Source organism: Halichoerus grypus, chromosome 10 (genome assembly GCF_964656455.1).
Source record: "Halichoerus grypus chromosome 10, mHalGry1.hap1.1, whole genome shotgun sequence".
Taxonomy (NCBI): Eukaryota; Metazoa; Chordata; class Mammalia; order Carnivora; family Phocidae; genus Halichoerus; species Halichoerus grypus.
Window position 1 is genome coordinate 64,476,785 of NC_135721.1, and position 13,894 is coordinate 64,490,678.

At 46.5% G+C, this 13,894-nt stretch overlaps 2 protein-coding genes across 6 annotated transcripts in view; one reads left to right on the plus strand and one right to left on the minus strand.

Annotated features, from left to right (window-relative positions):
• Positions 1-3,500, plus strand: part of RTN4 (reticulon 4) — a 69,448-nt gene extending 65,948 nt beyond the window's left edge. For all 4 annotated transcript variants that reach the window (XM_078056551.1, XM_078056552.1, XM_078056553.1 and 1 more), the window contains 4 exons: positions 1,220-1,289; positions 1,797-1,843; positions 2,051-2,109; positions 2,501-3,500. In XM_078056551.1, coding sequence (XP_077912677.1) covers positions 1,220-1,289; positions 1,797-1,843; positions 2,051-2,109; positions 2,501-2,543 — 219 coding nt within the window. In that variant the 3' untranslated portion in view covers positions 2,544-3,500. The remainder of the gene's footprint in view (positions 1-1,219; positions 1,290-1,796; positions 1,844-2,050; positions 2,110-2,500) is intronic.
• A 170-nt stretch (positions 3,501-3,670) lies between these two features.
• The window catches only part of EML6 (EMAP like 6), a 260,832-nt gene continuing 250,608 nt past the window's right edge, over positions 3,671-13,894 (minus strand). Inside the window, exons 35-41 of one of the 2 annotated variants that reach the window (XM_078056549.1) lie at positions 12,487-12,675; positions 10,812-10,984; positions 10,220-10,382; positions 8,512-8,615; positions 7,725-7,878; positions 7,216-7,316; positions 3,671-5,572 (exon numbers count right to left, since the gene is read on the minus strand). In XM_078056549.1, the coding sequence (XP_077912675.1) occupies positions 5,548-5,572; positions 7,216-7,316; positions 7,725-7,878; positions 8,512-8,615; positions 10,220-10,382; positions 10,812-10,984; positions 12,487-12,675 (909 nt within the window). In that variant the 3' untranslated portion in view covers positions 3,671-5,547. Of the gene's footprint in view, positions 5,573-7,215; positions 7,317-7,724; positions 7,879-8,511; positions 8,616-10,219; positions 10,383-10,811; positions 10,985-12,486; positions 12,676-13,894 lie in introns of those variants that run through there. The other variant, XR_013441823.1, reaches the window with a different exon arrangement.

The following is a 13,894-nucleotide window of genomic DNA, read 5'->3' on the forward strand; positions in this document are numbered from 1 at the left end:
GTGTTACCTACTAATCAGGGCAGAGCTAATGCAAGACACATGAAGGCCTTTAATAGAAAGCGAAGGAATTACTGATTAAGAATAATAAAATCCAGACTGACTTTAAGTCTTCCAAGAACTGCTTCGAACATGTCATCGAGTCTGTACTATATGAGGTCAACCAAATTTTAGAACTGGAAGAAAACTCTGAAAACTTCTTGTCCAACCCTTCATGAATAAGGTATGCAGAGGAAATAAAGGACTTCTCAAAATGAAATCCCTTTTTAGAACAGCCTTTCCCTAGCTGCTTTGTTGGATGATTTAAAAAACAAAACAGAAAACAAAAACCAAACTAGATTTTAAGAGCCTGACCTCTAAAGTAGGAAAGTTTGGTTAGTTCCCCCGCAGTTCCCCGCCCTTCGAGGGGACAGTGAAAGCTGACCCGAGGCAGGGTATTCAACCTGTCTGTCCTGGAGTTGTCTCCGTCTGCTGTGGTAATATTCCTACCTCCCCAAGTTGTTAAGAGGAATAAATGAGTTCATGTTTGTAAAGCATTTAAAGCAGTGCCTGGCACTAATATAGTAAGAACTATATTGGTGTTTGTTAAATACAGAAGGCAGTGGCTAAAAGAATATTAATGGTCAGTTTTATTAACGAGTATATGAGATTGAGGCATCCTCATTTCCAGGGTTAACTATTAAAACATATATCACTGTGCAGACAATGCCTCTGATCCTTAATAAAATATTACAGGTGGTATTTTTGGTACCTGAAACCCCTTCCCTCTGATCATAAATATTCCTTGCCTCGTTGTTGCTTATTCAGCTGAGATTTTAATGTCTGAATTATTCAGCTCATGTCGATCTTGAAATACTTGTTAGTGCTTTAAAATCAGGTTTAATAGCGAATTCGCATACCTTTTCAGGCTTCCCATTTAAAAGCTAAATGCTGTATCAGAGCTGAAGCGGTAAGGTCTACCTTTGGCATGTTCTCTGGTCTCAGAGAAAACAGTCAACTGCTTGGCCTAGTATAGTCCAGAGAAAATGAATCAAATCGATCTTAATTAGGATTCTGAAATTTCAAATTGAGACTGGTGACTTACAGGTAAAATATCCTATTACTTTACCAAGTCTCCAACGATTATGCCTCTGGTAGGTTGGCATTTAGATGGGATGCTTCTATTTGAAAGCTTCAACTTTGTGTGAATTGTTTTTAATAGGCTAATGTTATTTTCTTACAGTTTGCAGTGTTGATGTGGGTATTTACCTATGTTGGTGCCTTGTTCAATGGTCTGACACTACTGATTTTGGGTAAGTCTACAAAACGATTTGAATGAGAAACTGCACAATAAGAGATTATGTGCAGGAGTTTAGAGACATTTTAGTGGAGAAAATCCTTATATTTTAGGGAAGACGTTTGAGGTTGTGAGCTCTTTAAATAAATTGCTGATACTGATATTGTATATTGAATTGCTACTTTAATTCCTAAAGAATGCTCCAGTTAACAGTGATAAACCAGATGGGGGCTGGCCTCACCTGATGGTACAGTCATAAATCAGACTAACATGGGATACCTGTATTTTATGAGGCCTGTGGGATGTGATTTTAAGCTAGGAATGGTTCCTGCAGGATCCCTTGCTTCATTCATTCATTCCTCTTGAGTGGCTCTCCACCAGCAGGTGCCTCCAGAACCTTGGGTATTTATTCATTCATTAGGAACACTGCCTGACTGACGAGTTTACCAGTTAGATGACTTTTCAGTGTTTGTTCCCTAAATCATACCAGTCTATTTTAGAGGTTGTGTATTTGCTTTTTCAGCTCTGATTTCACTCTTCAGCGTTCCTGTTATTTATGAACGGCATCAGGTAATTTCTTAACTGTAGATTTCAGAATACAAGCCCCACTGTATTACGTAAAAAACAAATCGGTGCTGGTTTCCAAAGCCTTATAAAAATGAAAAATATGGTTTCTTAAGCCTTTATTAAAGCCTTTAATTTGCTGGAATATAGTAACGGTTACTAAGATTCTTCAGGAATGTTAATTTTCTAGTAACTCCTTTATATCTCTTTCAGGCGCAGATAGATCATTATCTAGGACTTGCAAATAAGAATGTTAAAGATGCTATGGCTAAGTAAGTATTTAAAATCTGCAACTTTTTTTTCCCACTAAGGATAAGGTGTGCTGGACTTGGAGAACAAAGTGTAGTATTTTCATCGTATAGGCCTAATCAGTAGCATATCTTAATCATACCTAAAAAGTACGACTGAATTGCCAAAAGATTTTTCTCTCCATTTGGATCATTGATTCCTGTGTTTGCTCTGTGTTGTATTTAAGGCTTTAAGTCTAATTCAGGAGGTAAGGTGGCAAAATTACAGCTTACAGTTTGACAGCCTTAGGATTTCATGTCCTGTAGAAGCTGAGCACTTACACAAGTAGTTCTTGAAGGATAGCATTTTTAAATACTTAAAATTGAAAAATATTTCCATTGACCTTTTTTTTTTTTCCAACCTTTTCATTTGTAGAATCCAAGCGAAAATCCCTGGATTGAAGCGCAAAGCTGAATGAAAAAGCCAGAAATCAACAAATAGGAGTTTATCTTTAAAGGGGATATTCATTTGATTACACGGGGGAGGGTCAGGGAAGGAGGAAACCTTGACATTGCAGCTTCACAGACCTTTATTTTTAGCATTGCGGTGTCTGAGGAAAAATTACCTGTCTTGACTGCCATGTGTTCATCATCTTAAGTAAAGTATTGTAAGCTGCTATGTATGGATTTAAACCGTAATCATATTTGTGTTTCCTGTACGAGGCACTGGTGAAGAAAAAAAAGATCTGAGGAAGCTGTATATTACACTTGTGGCAGGTAGTCTTGCTGTTGTGTTTTTTTTTTTGGGGGAATCGCAGAGAAAGTGGAGCTGAAAAAAATCCTTTCCACAGTTTGTGCACTGTGTATGGTCTGTGTGGATTGATGCAGATTTTCTGAAATGAAATGTTTAGACGAGATCATACCACTAAAGCAAGAGTGAAAAAGCTTGCCATTCTGGTATGTTCTAGGTGTATTGTGAATTTTACTGTTATATTAATTGCCAATATAAGTAAATATAGATGATATATATATCTATATATAGTGTTTCACAAAGCTTAGACCTTTACCTTCCGGCTATCCCACAGTGCTTGATATTTCAGAGAGTCATTGGTTATACGTGTATAGTTCCAAAGCACATAAACTTAGAAAAAGAAAATCCATTTCCAGGAGCACTACCATCTGTTTTCAACGTGAAGCGATGCCATGCACATAGTAAACTTCACTGCACAGACTTCCTGTAGTTCATTTTGTTATAAACTCGGAATCTCTGGACTGAATCTAATGCTTCCAAAAATGTTGTTTGCAAATATCAAACCTTGTGATGCAAAAAAATTATAAAATGAAGATTTATACATTTGTGGTTTAAGCTGTCCTGAATCTGTGGAATGCATTGTGAACTGTAAAAGCAAAGTATCAATAAAGCTTCTAGACTTAAAGGATGTTTGGTATTTTGGTTCCCTGAAACGGCAGCCACCGTTCAGAGTACACACACACACAATAGCCTTTGCTCCTGGGGCGTGGGGGCTGGTCCGCTCGGAAAGCCTTGCCAGCGCGTGGGGCAGCTGTGTTTACATGATGCAATTTATTTGACACACACATACCAAAATGTTTTCAAATGATGTATTTCTTATACTTTGCTAACTGAAAATAAATTCATGCACCAATATTTTAACAGATAGAACACAGTGCAGGATTTATGAACATACATAAACTCATACCATATAAATGTTTACAAATAAGATTTAAGAAGTTTCTTGACACACACTCTATTGCTCTGTAAATATAGTTTGTATATATCCTCATTGATCAATTTATTCTTCCACATGGTTATTTCAATGCAAGGTCTTGATTATTATGAAAGGTCAGGTGTACAGTAGAGGCAGACATGGTTATCACTCAGCGTCACAGGGTTACAGAAAACAGAGTTAGGACTGCACAGGGGCTCAAACGGGGGACCCAACAGCCTATCGGGATTAACGTAAGGCATTCATAACTGGGCATATAAAAATAGCTTCATGAGTGATCTAATCCACTTAGAATGCAGAAGCACTTCTGGGGTAAATATTAGTCTGTTTAACTGAAAATGCTTCATTTCACCTTTCTCTAAACTGACAACTGCCAATAGCCAGGAACTCAAGCCCCAGAATTTTGCTTCACTGACGGGAAGGACTAATTGGCGTCTGTGTGCTCAGAGTCCCCAGTCCCTCACTGGCCTTCCTCGAGGCGTGTGTGGGCCGCCCCTCCTGGGGTCAGCGGTGAGCCACATGTAAAGTATGATTGAGGCGGGGTAGGGCTATCTTCTGATTAATATTGTCCAGGTCACATTTTCTGTCATCCAGCCAGCTCTGAGGAACTCTTAAGCTAGCTTATTTTGTTTTATAATCTTATCAAATATTGCTTGGGCTTAGGAATTTGTTCAGCAGGGGTTTTTTTTGTTTTTTTCTTTTTATCTGGACTTGACCTATATAGCTCACCTGAACAAATCCATGGGGTCAAGTCAGCCCCACTCTGGGGGGGCGGGGGGAAGACCCAATGCAGCCTTGGGTCACCTCATTTATTACCATTTTAGGATTAAGGGTTCATCCTCCTAGACCCACTTGAGCTTTTTTCCCCCACCCCCCCCTTCTATTTTGTAGTAGTGGTTTATTTTACTTCTATTTGGATTTTGTAGGTTTGGCACTGAACTGTGAAAACCCATTTCTACCCCCTCCCTCCTGAATTTCAGTTTCTTTGCTGCTCACCTGCCACTATTTCCCAAGCAGGTAACCGATATCTTGCATTTAGGAAGCCGGGACATAAACACATAAACACATGTCATAAACATGACATGGGTGACAGACCAGGAATCTGTTAAGGGTCCTGTAGCCCTCCTCAGTTTTGAAGTTTTAGCACCATATGTAGAAAGGAGAATATCTGTGGGAGGTGAGACAGCCCACACAACTGGAAACTTTCAAAGGCACTTAATGGATATAAAACTCTGCAAATGAAACGTTAAAAAATTAAGTTTCTCAACTTGTTTATACATGGCTCATTTGGTTTTGAAAGCTAAATGTGGAGAACTGAGGCTATCGGTAGTTCTAATGCTTAGGTGCATCTAACTGAAGCGGTCTTGTTCAACTCATTGGTAAAAATGAACATTTTTAAAGTATATAGAAACAGAATAGCAAAACATCCTTTGTAAAAGTTCTGATGCAAATTAAAAGCTACATATTGGTTAGGGTAACTGAGGCTTTAAATTCTGTCGGTGGGCTACATGGTTAGAGAGGATTTTTTGTGTCGTGTCACGAACAGAGGCAAGCACTCCTCCCATGTGAGAACTGACCTTCCGGGCAGCACAGTTCCGCAGAGGATGGGGCGGTCACCCCGCTTCGCTGGCACGTGGCGCTCGTGTGGCCTGCAGCGCTGTGGGCACAGAGCGGCCCCGGCGTGCCTCCGCGGTGGCTGGGGGGCGGGCAGCAGCAGCGAGAAAGAGGTTTCTGGCATTTACAGACATCGCCACACAAACACACTGAAAAAGCAGACCAGACATTGATCTTGCGTGGCTGGACATCATCATTTTGTCAAGTGACCAAAAGCAATCTTACCAAGTGCTCCAGAGTCAAGCTCGGGATGCACTGGACGTTGTGATTTCAACCTCTAAAGACGAACCAGGGATCTTGCCACCAATTAAAGATCTGCTTTTTAAAAATGGCCTATTGGTTTTTGTTTCGTCTGGCTCTTTCACCAGCCTGAGTGTGCTGAATGGAAGGACTTTGGCACCTTGACTTCACACTCTCTCCCGTTACTGCTGAAGAGGTTTTATCAGCCCCACTTGGGTAGGAGAGCCTTTGCTAGTGTTGGACATAGAACCAGGGGTCCGAGTACGCTCCCATGGCCACAAAGGCCCAGGGGCCCTGCAGTTTAAAGGTTACTTCTAAGCCTTATAGAGTCATCAAAAGTCACCTCCGATCTCCTGCACCGGGGTGACCAGTTCACTTAGTCTCTCGCTAACTTGTTGGCATCGCTAGCTTGTTGGCAGCCTGGCGGGCGCGGCCCCGAATGGGGGCATTCAGGGGGGCCCTGAAGTGGGGACAGGCTGGCGGTAGGACCTCAAGGGCGCTCAGTGCCGGCCGCTGTTGGCACGGCAGACCTGAGACTGTGCCCCCCCCGCCGGCAATCAGAAAGCACCTTTGGGGGCCGTTTTCTGCACCATCCTTCTGGCATTCTCTACAGGTGCCTTTTCCACAACCTCTCAGACCAGTGGATTGCTGGTCTGGATTGCTCTATTTCTTCTTCATCCCACCCCCCAAGCATTTTGCTTGGGCTGAAATGAAACCAATATTCATGTTGCAATAAAGCCCTTCAACTATGTTAGAGGTAGAGAATGAGAGTTGAGGAATGACCTCGTCCTGTTCGTCCACAATCCAAAGAAGGAATGCCCTTGGAGGGACAAGAGAAAGGGGCCTTGGAAATGCTGCAGAGGCTGAGGTCATCCCTGGAGCAGGCTGGCAGGGGTCCTTCCAAATCACTGGAAGGCCAGTCATGCCTCACACTGAACCCTGGGCCTTACACTGAGCAGCAGTTAAGGTCAAAAGCAGCCCCGTCCAAATAGCTGGTTGAGGTTCTCCTGCTACTAACTAGCACTGGGCCTAATGGCTTCACTTCTCATCTGACCTCATGCAAAATTGGGGAACACCCTTGTTTCTCAGGGTGACTGAGGCTTACTACTATTTTTAAACCTCTCTTGGTTGTGGATTAGTCATCCATCTTAAGAACTCTGGTGATCAGCTGGAAGTTAGGAGTTAAAAGACCTACGGATCGAGGTCATTTTAACCTGATTATAGGCAAGGATGCCACGGGCTGCCTGGAATCAGCCATCTTGGGTCCCCCCCGCCCCCCCATCCACCCAGCAGTGCTCAGAGTAGCAATCATGCCCTCCCCTTCTCACCAGTCCCAGGACAGCTCCAGTGGGGACATGGGCCCATCAAGTTTGGGGTTGGGAGTCATCAGAGACTAAAGACCATACTTGAAAAGTCCTTGTCTTCATTGGGACGTCAGCCCCTCCCCGTGTCCCTGGGAGGGGCTGACCCCTGCGACACCTGGTGTGGGGACGGGGGGAGGGAGTACCATCCAGGCCCCGGGGAATCCGAGCCAGGTCAGTCAGGGTCCTACCTGCAGTCATCTCCTCCAGTGCTGACCACATACTTGTCGTCATGAGAGAAACGGATGTTCGTCACGTGAGCTGAGTGGCCGAAGTAACGCTTATGTTTGGCCTGTGAGCAAAAGTGAAGAGAGAGAGCTGAGAGACCCTGGCCCTCCCAGCAACCAGAGACCACTTCCGGGACTCCAGTCTCCCCCTGCCGGAATCATCTTCACTCCGGCCATTCCCATTGGGTCTGGACATTTCTCTCAGCCAGCCTTTTGCTGACTGGCTTTCCCGTCCATTCTTGCCCAAGGTGGACGATTTGTACACCTTCCATCCTCCCTTCCCCTGGCTTCCAGGACCTCCCCTCCAGAGGGAGATGAAACGGTTAGGGGTCACCAAATCTCCACAGGGCCGGAACAAGGTTGCTCTTGTTCTAGAGTCTAGATGGCCGTCTCAGTGTGGCCCCACCTCCTGCGATCTGCAGAAGGAAAGAGCCCGGAGGCAGCGCACGGAGGTTACTCTGAGGAAGACTCACAAATTTTTCTGTGCATGGAAAATCAAAGAGCTTCACTAGCCCGAAGTCATCTCCGGTGACAATGTTGAGGCCAGCATGGGTCACACACGCGCAGTTGACATCAGCCTTGTCTGCATTTCGTGGCCAGATGCCAATGACTTCGTCCCCCAGAACGCTGTTTGAACAAGAAGAGGTGTCAGCAGCAGATGTAGGAGAAGGCACCCTCTCCCGGGGGTAAGAGCGAGAGAGGGCTTTTTGCATCCTTCACTATGATCATGTGGCTCTTCTGTCCCTTCCCCCTCTGGGCACTTACCCTTGTTCTTACTGTTCTGCTGTGCCCCAGTCCCTCGCACCCCAGAAGAAAAGTTACCCCCATCTTTGAGTCTCTCTCTCGTCCCTCCGGTCCTTCCTTCGGACTGTCCGCCTGCTCACAGCCTGGTGGTGACCCTTCCCTTGAACTGGCAAGGCCCTCTTCCTCATCCTAAGCGGCCCTGCCTCCCCGCGCTGCACCGGGGCTGAGTCAGGAGCCCGGAGACCATTTCCCTTTGCACTTGCTGGGTGAGGTTGGGCCCTGGGACGATTACACAAAAGGAGGGATTTTGCATTTCAAAAGCCCAGGTTGGATCAAAGCCAGTGGCCCAAACTGGTACCAAGAAGCCTTCCAAGCCCTCCCTCCCCGCCAAGAAGACAAGACAGCTCCATCTCTGAGCTTCTTCACATCCTGGCCACGTGCAAACTTGGAGACCGAGCCTGGCACAAGAGGCTCCCTCGTGACCTTCCCCTTAAGAAGTTGTTTTCCTTCAGTCACCTTGTCCAGGAGGCCCAGGTGATCTTCTCGATGACCATGGCTTCGGTGACCTGCTTCCCCAGGGGGACCTCATGCACCTGGCGCTTGTAGGCTCCCGTTGACACCTGCAAGCAGAAGGCAACCAAGTCCCTCAACCTTCTCTCCAGGTCAAAGGGCTCCCCTTTCGGTGTGCTGTTTCCCAGCACACCGGCCAAGCCTCTGGCTCCCCAGGACTTTTCAACAAATCCAAGCTCAGCTTGAGGTTGCAAAGCCCGTGGCCAGCCGGCAGCAGAAGCCGTGGGAGCAGGACATTTTCCCACTCCTTTTCTGGCTCTTTTCCCAAGTCCTAAGGCAGTGGTCACCCAAATGTGGCTCCTGACCACCAGCAGCAGCAGCTGGAAAGTTGCTGGAAATACCTATTCTTTGGTCCCCCACACCAGACACTCTGAGGGTGGGGCCCGGCAATCTGTGCTTTAACGCCTCCAGGGGATGGCTGACGCTCCAAGTTTGGGAATCCGCGTTCTGGGAGACACAGGTGCTTGGGTACAGAGGTAGGCAAGTTTCCTCATGGACAGCCACTGACGTAGGTGGTTTCTGAAGCATCTAGGGCCTGACCCTTTCTTCTTTGAGAATATCCTAGGGGGAGATAGCCATTTTCCAGAAAATCTCCAGCCCCTTCTACCCCTGTGGGTGCCTCTAGCCTGGCCACCTTGGGTTTTCCTGCCGTGCTTGGAAGGCGCCAAGATCTTCCCCACCTCAGGGCCCTCGTACAGATGGCCCGGAAAAATGTTCCCGCCTCTCTCTGCTGGCTAACTCCTACACAGCCCACAGACCGCAGCTTAAATATCACTTGTGCGGAGAGGAAGTGAATCTAAATTCAGCGCCTGTTAAACGCTCCCACAGCACCCTGTACTTTTCCTTCCCAGGACATAATCACAATTTGTAATTATATGTGTATTTTGTGATTATCTGTTGAACGCTTGTCTTCTCCATTACAGGGCAAGCTCCAGGAGAGCAAGGAGCAGGCCCACTCTGTCCACCCAAAAGCCTAGCAAGGTGCCTCGTTCAGTAGATACTCCCCTGATGAATGGGTCCCCTCTCATTTCACAATGGGTATCCGACTCCAGGCCGGCTCACCAACGCCTAATATTTGTTCAGAGTGCTGGATAAGACATCATTCTCTTTTCAGCTCAAAGTCCCAAAGGTGGGACCCCTCTTCATCCCTTCCCACTGTCTGTTCCCCCAGGAGAGTGAGGAGCCTCCACTCCAGGCCCAGAGTTCAGGTCCCAAGTGTGGACGGGCCACACTACTGAAGACGCGGAACTGAACTGACCACGGATAAGAAGCCACACAGGCTCAGGTACGGCCCCGGGGAACCCGAAGGTAGGAAGCTTTGAAGGGGAGGAGGTGGGGGGAGGCTAGAAGTGGATTAGGGCTTATGCTGCCTGCATTTCTTACTGAAGGACAACTCCACTTTTAAAATTCTAGTTCTTCAACATTCTTAAATTCTCTAGGCCTCTGCCCTTTCCTTAATAAAGTCGGGGGGAAGTAACAGTACTGACCGGGTTCCTGTGAAGAGGAAGTGAGTACACAGCCCCGCACAAAGCAAGCACTCCACTACTGTAAGCCACCACTGTTGTTGCTTTGGCTGGCATTATTCCTATTAGTATTAGTAATATTATTATTATTATTATTGGTTGCCTCAGAGCGCAGCAGAGCTGAAACATACCTGGATGTATCTGCCATCCGCTGAGAAATCCATCTGAATGACAAAGCTTGGAATATCTTTGCAGTAGCCAATGCGATTCAGGCTTGTGCCCTGAGTGAGGTCATAGAAGTCAACTGTGTGTTCAGAAGAACCAACAGCTAAGAATCTGCTGTCTGGGCTGATTCTAGAAAAAGCAATCCAAGAGCATGGTCCATGAGAAGGGCTGTTTGGGCCGGTCCGGCGTGAGGTCGGCTCTGGGAGGGGCCTCCCAGGATCAAAGGCAGGGAGATCTCACTTCATGACTCACACACGGTTATCTTCTCTGACATACTAGGGAATTCAGCCATTTCTCTGGATCCTAGCCCAGGGCAGTAAGGAAATGGATGCAGCCTTAGGTAGAATGGCGTGGTACATGTAGTTTTTACTTGGTAAAAACTCTCATGGAAATTAGCAAAGACATGTCTGAGAGTTCACGTGTGGGAGAGTCTCCTTTCACAGCTGGCTCGCTGAAAGGGACCCCCTCACAAATGAGTTCTTCAGTCCAGCCCTGGCCCTGACCCTTCTGGAATGGGAACCACCCTCCTTCTTCCTGCCCAGACCACCTGCTATGTACCTGATATCTTGGATAGCAGATTTCCGGTCTCGTTTTTTCCCCCAGACTTTGAGGCTGTTCACCAGCAAGATGACAAACTCCCCATTCTTCATGCCGATGGCCACCATCTCCCCATCGGGGCTGTAGGCTGCACACCTGGCCGCGTGGCCCAGGTTCACCTTGTTGAGCAGCTTCTACATTGAAGCAGAGTAACAGTCCCTGAGCCCCCGGCCGCCTCGGCTGGTCTCCCAGGGAAATCCCGCACCCAGGCCAGAGCGCTCAGGCTGTCTCCGCTGCCACTGTGGGCCTGCAGACCTCCTGCTTCTTATAGGAACCGTCCCCGAGGAGCTGAGGCAGCCAGGATGTTTGAATTAGAGCCGCTTGGGAGACAACACGGATCAGGGCAGAGGCTGCCGAAGTTTTCTGTAAGGGGTTTGGTAGTCCATACGGTAGGCTTCACGGTCCATATGATCTCTGGCCACCACTGAGCTCTGCCACGGGCGCCACGTAACCTGTGAGCCTGGTTTACTTTGTAGAACAGGCAGCAAGCTGGACCGGACCCTCCAGCCTTAGACTGCCCCCCTCTTGCTCCAGGAAAAGAGTTGGAGCTTCCGCACCTGGTGGTTCAAATCCCGAGCCCTGGCTGTCACTAGCCGGGTGTGTTTGCGTCAGTGACTTCCCCACTGTCCCATTGGAAAAGAAGGGAGATTAATACTGCTCGTGCAAGACTGCTGTAAGCATTAATGATCATGCATATGAGGCATCTGGTGGGTAGCAGGTACTCACTAAATGATAGCCATTGTTAATAGTAAACACAGTAAATAATTATGAAAATTAACATAAATATAGCAACCATAGTTGGGCTTTTGCATATCTGTTCTTTGATCCTCACACTAAAAATATGAAATATTTACTGGCTATTTTGTGATGAGCCCAACTATTTTAATTATTAGAACTTAAGTACTTGTTTTATTTTTTTAACTTTTTAAGATTCTTTAGAGAGAGGAATCCTTAAAATTCTTTAGAAAGAGTGTGAGTGAGCTGGCAGGAGGCGGAGGGGGGCGGAGGGAGAGGGGGAGAGGGAATTCCGAGCAGAGTCCGTGCCCGGCATAGAGCCCGATGCGGGGCTCAATCCCACGGCCCTGGGATCAGGACCTGAGCCGAAAGCAAGATTGGGACACTTGACCAACTGAGCTACTCAGGCGCCCCTAACTACTTGTTTTAATATCAGATAACACTTGGCAACAATAATTTTCTCCCCAGACTACTCTTTGCTATTTTTCACTCAAGATGAATTTTTTAATTTTTAATTTTTTTCCATATTCCAAGAGGAACTTTGGTGGGATTTTGATTGACACGTTCCATTTGGGAACATCTGATGTTTTAAATCATTCTTAGTCTTCCCATCCAGGGAAGACCTCTCTCTTTCTTTTTAAGGCTTTGTGGACTTTCCATGACAAGAGAAAAATTTTCAGATTATTTTTTCAGATTATTTTCAGATTATTCCTGAACTATAGTTATGGATGGACACACAGCTAAAAGACAGACGGACTGGGTGTGTGCTGGCTGTCTAACTTAATGGCTGACCTGCCACATCGCCCCTCTCTGGCCTGACCCTGGCCAGTCCTCTCCTCCCGCCAGGCTCTGGCCAGACCCACCTGCGGGCATCCGAGCCCGGGTAGAGAGGGCCCCTCACCTTGTCAGCCAGGTCCCAGATGCGGGCCGTGCCGTCATTGCTGGCAGAGATGAAGATGTCCTTGGAGGGGTGTGTGGCCAGGCCCCAGATCTCCCCTTCCATGTGTCCATCAATCAGGATGTTGGAAGCAGCATTTTTTTCACCAACTTCAATTATTTCTCCATCTTTGGTTCCTACTAAAATTTTTCCCTGTTGCAATAAAAACATTAGAAACAAGACAAATACTGTCTTGATCCAACTCGTATGACTTACTAGTCCAATTCACAGAGAAAAGTCAAATGGCGGTCGCCAAGTGCTGGTGGGAAACGGAAAGGGGCGTGAGTACTTCATAGGTACAGAGTTTTAATTCTACAAGATAAAAAACGTTCTGTGGGTGGACGGGGGCGATGGTTGCCCAGCAACGGGAATGTACTTACTACCGCTGAACGGTACACCTAAAAATGGCAAAAATGGTAAATTGTTACATTCTCTATATTTTGCCACAATTTAAAATGAAATAATTTTTTTTTAAAGATTTTATTTATTTATTTGAGAGAGAGAGAATGAGAGAGAGCACATGAGAGGGGGGAGGGGCAGAGGGAGAAGCAGACTCCCTGCCGAGCAGGGAGCCCGATGCGGGACTCGATCCTCGGACTCCAGGATCATGACCTGAGCCGAAGGCAGTCGCTCAACCAACTGAGGCACCCAGGCGCCCTAAAATGAAATAATTTTATCATCTACTCGCTATCTAGGGGGTGCTCGATTGGCAGACAAAGAGATGAACATAGGTAAAAAAGAAGGAGATCTGTATTTTAAAGAATAACTTCAAGAAGAACACAATTAGAGCAAACTGGGAGCGGCTCTGCCGGCAATAGTGCTTCCATGGGAAGGGCCGAGAGGCTTCTGTGGTTGACTCAAAAGCCCACCTTACGTCACCCCTCACCTCCCATTCTCCCTCAACCGTGGATGAGAACAGAGACTCCATCATTGGGTCTCTGCAAGAACATTCCACAGACAGCAAGCTCACTACAGAGCTGGGCAACCAGTTTCTGCTGTTGGACAGCTCAGGTTCTTCCTAAATTCTCCTTCACACACCGAACAAAACGCCATCTCCGATGAGCCCCACGTCTGGGCCTAGCTCCACCCCACCTCCCAGATGTCTCATCACCCTACCGGATGACTGCCATTGATCTATTTAAAAACAAAGATCTCCATTCCTAATTATGGAGACTCCAAGTCATGTCTGCCTTTTTATGGGGAACATCCTGAAGCCAAAGCAGAGGTTAAGATTTATTTTCAAGTACCTCAGAATTTCTTGGGGAGTTAAAAAAAGAAAAGGAAAAAAGGAACACACACATCATGACTAAGATTCTGATTTGGCAGCTCTGGGCAAGAGCCTGGACATCCATATTTAAACAAAACACAACAA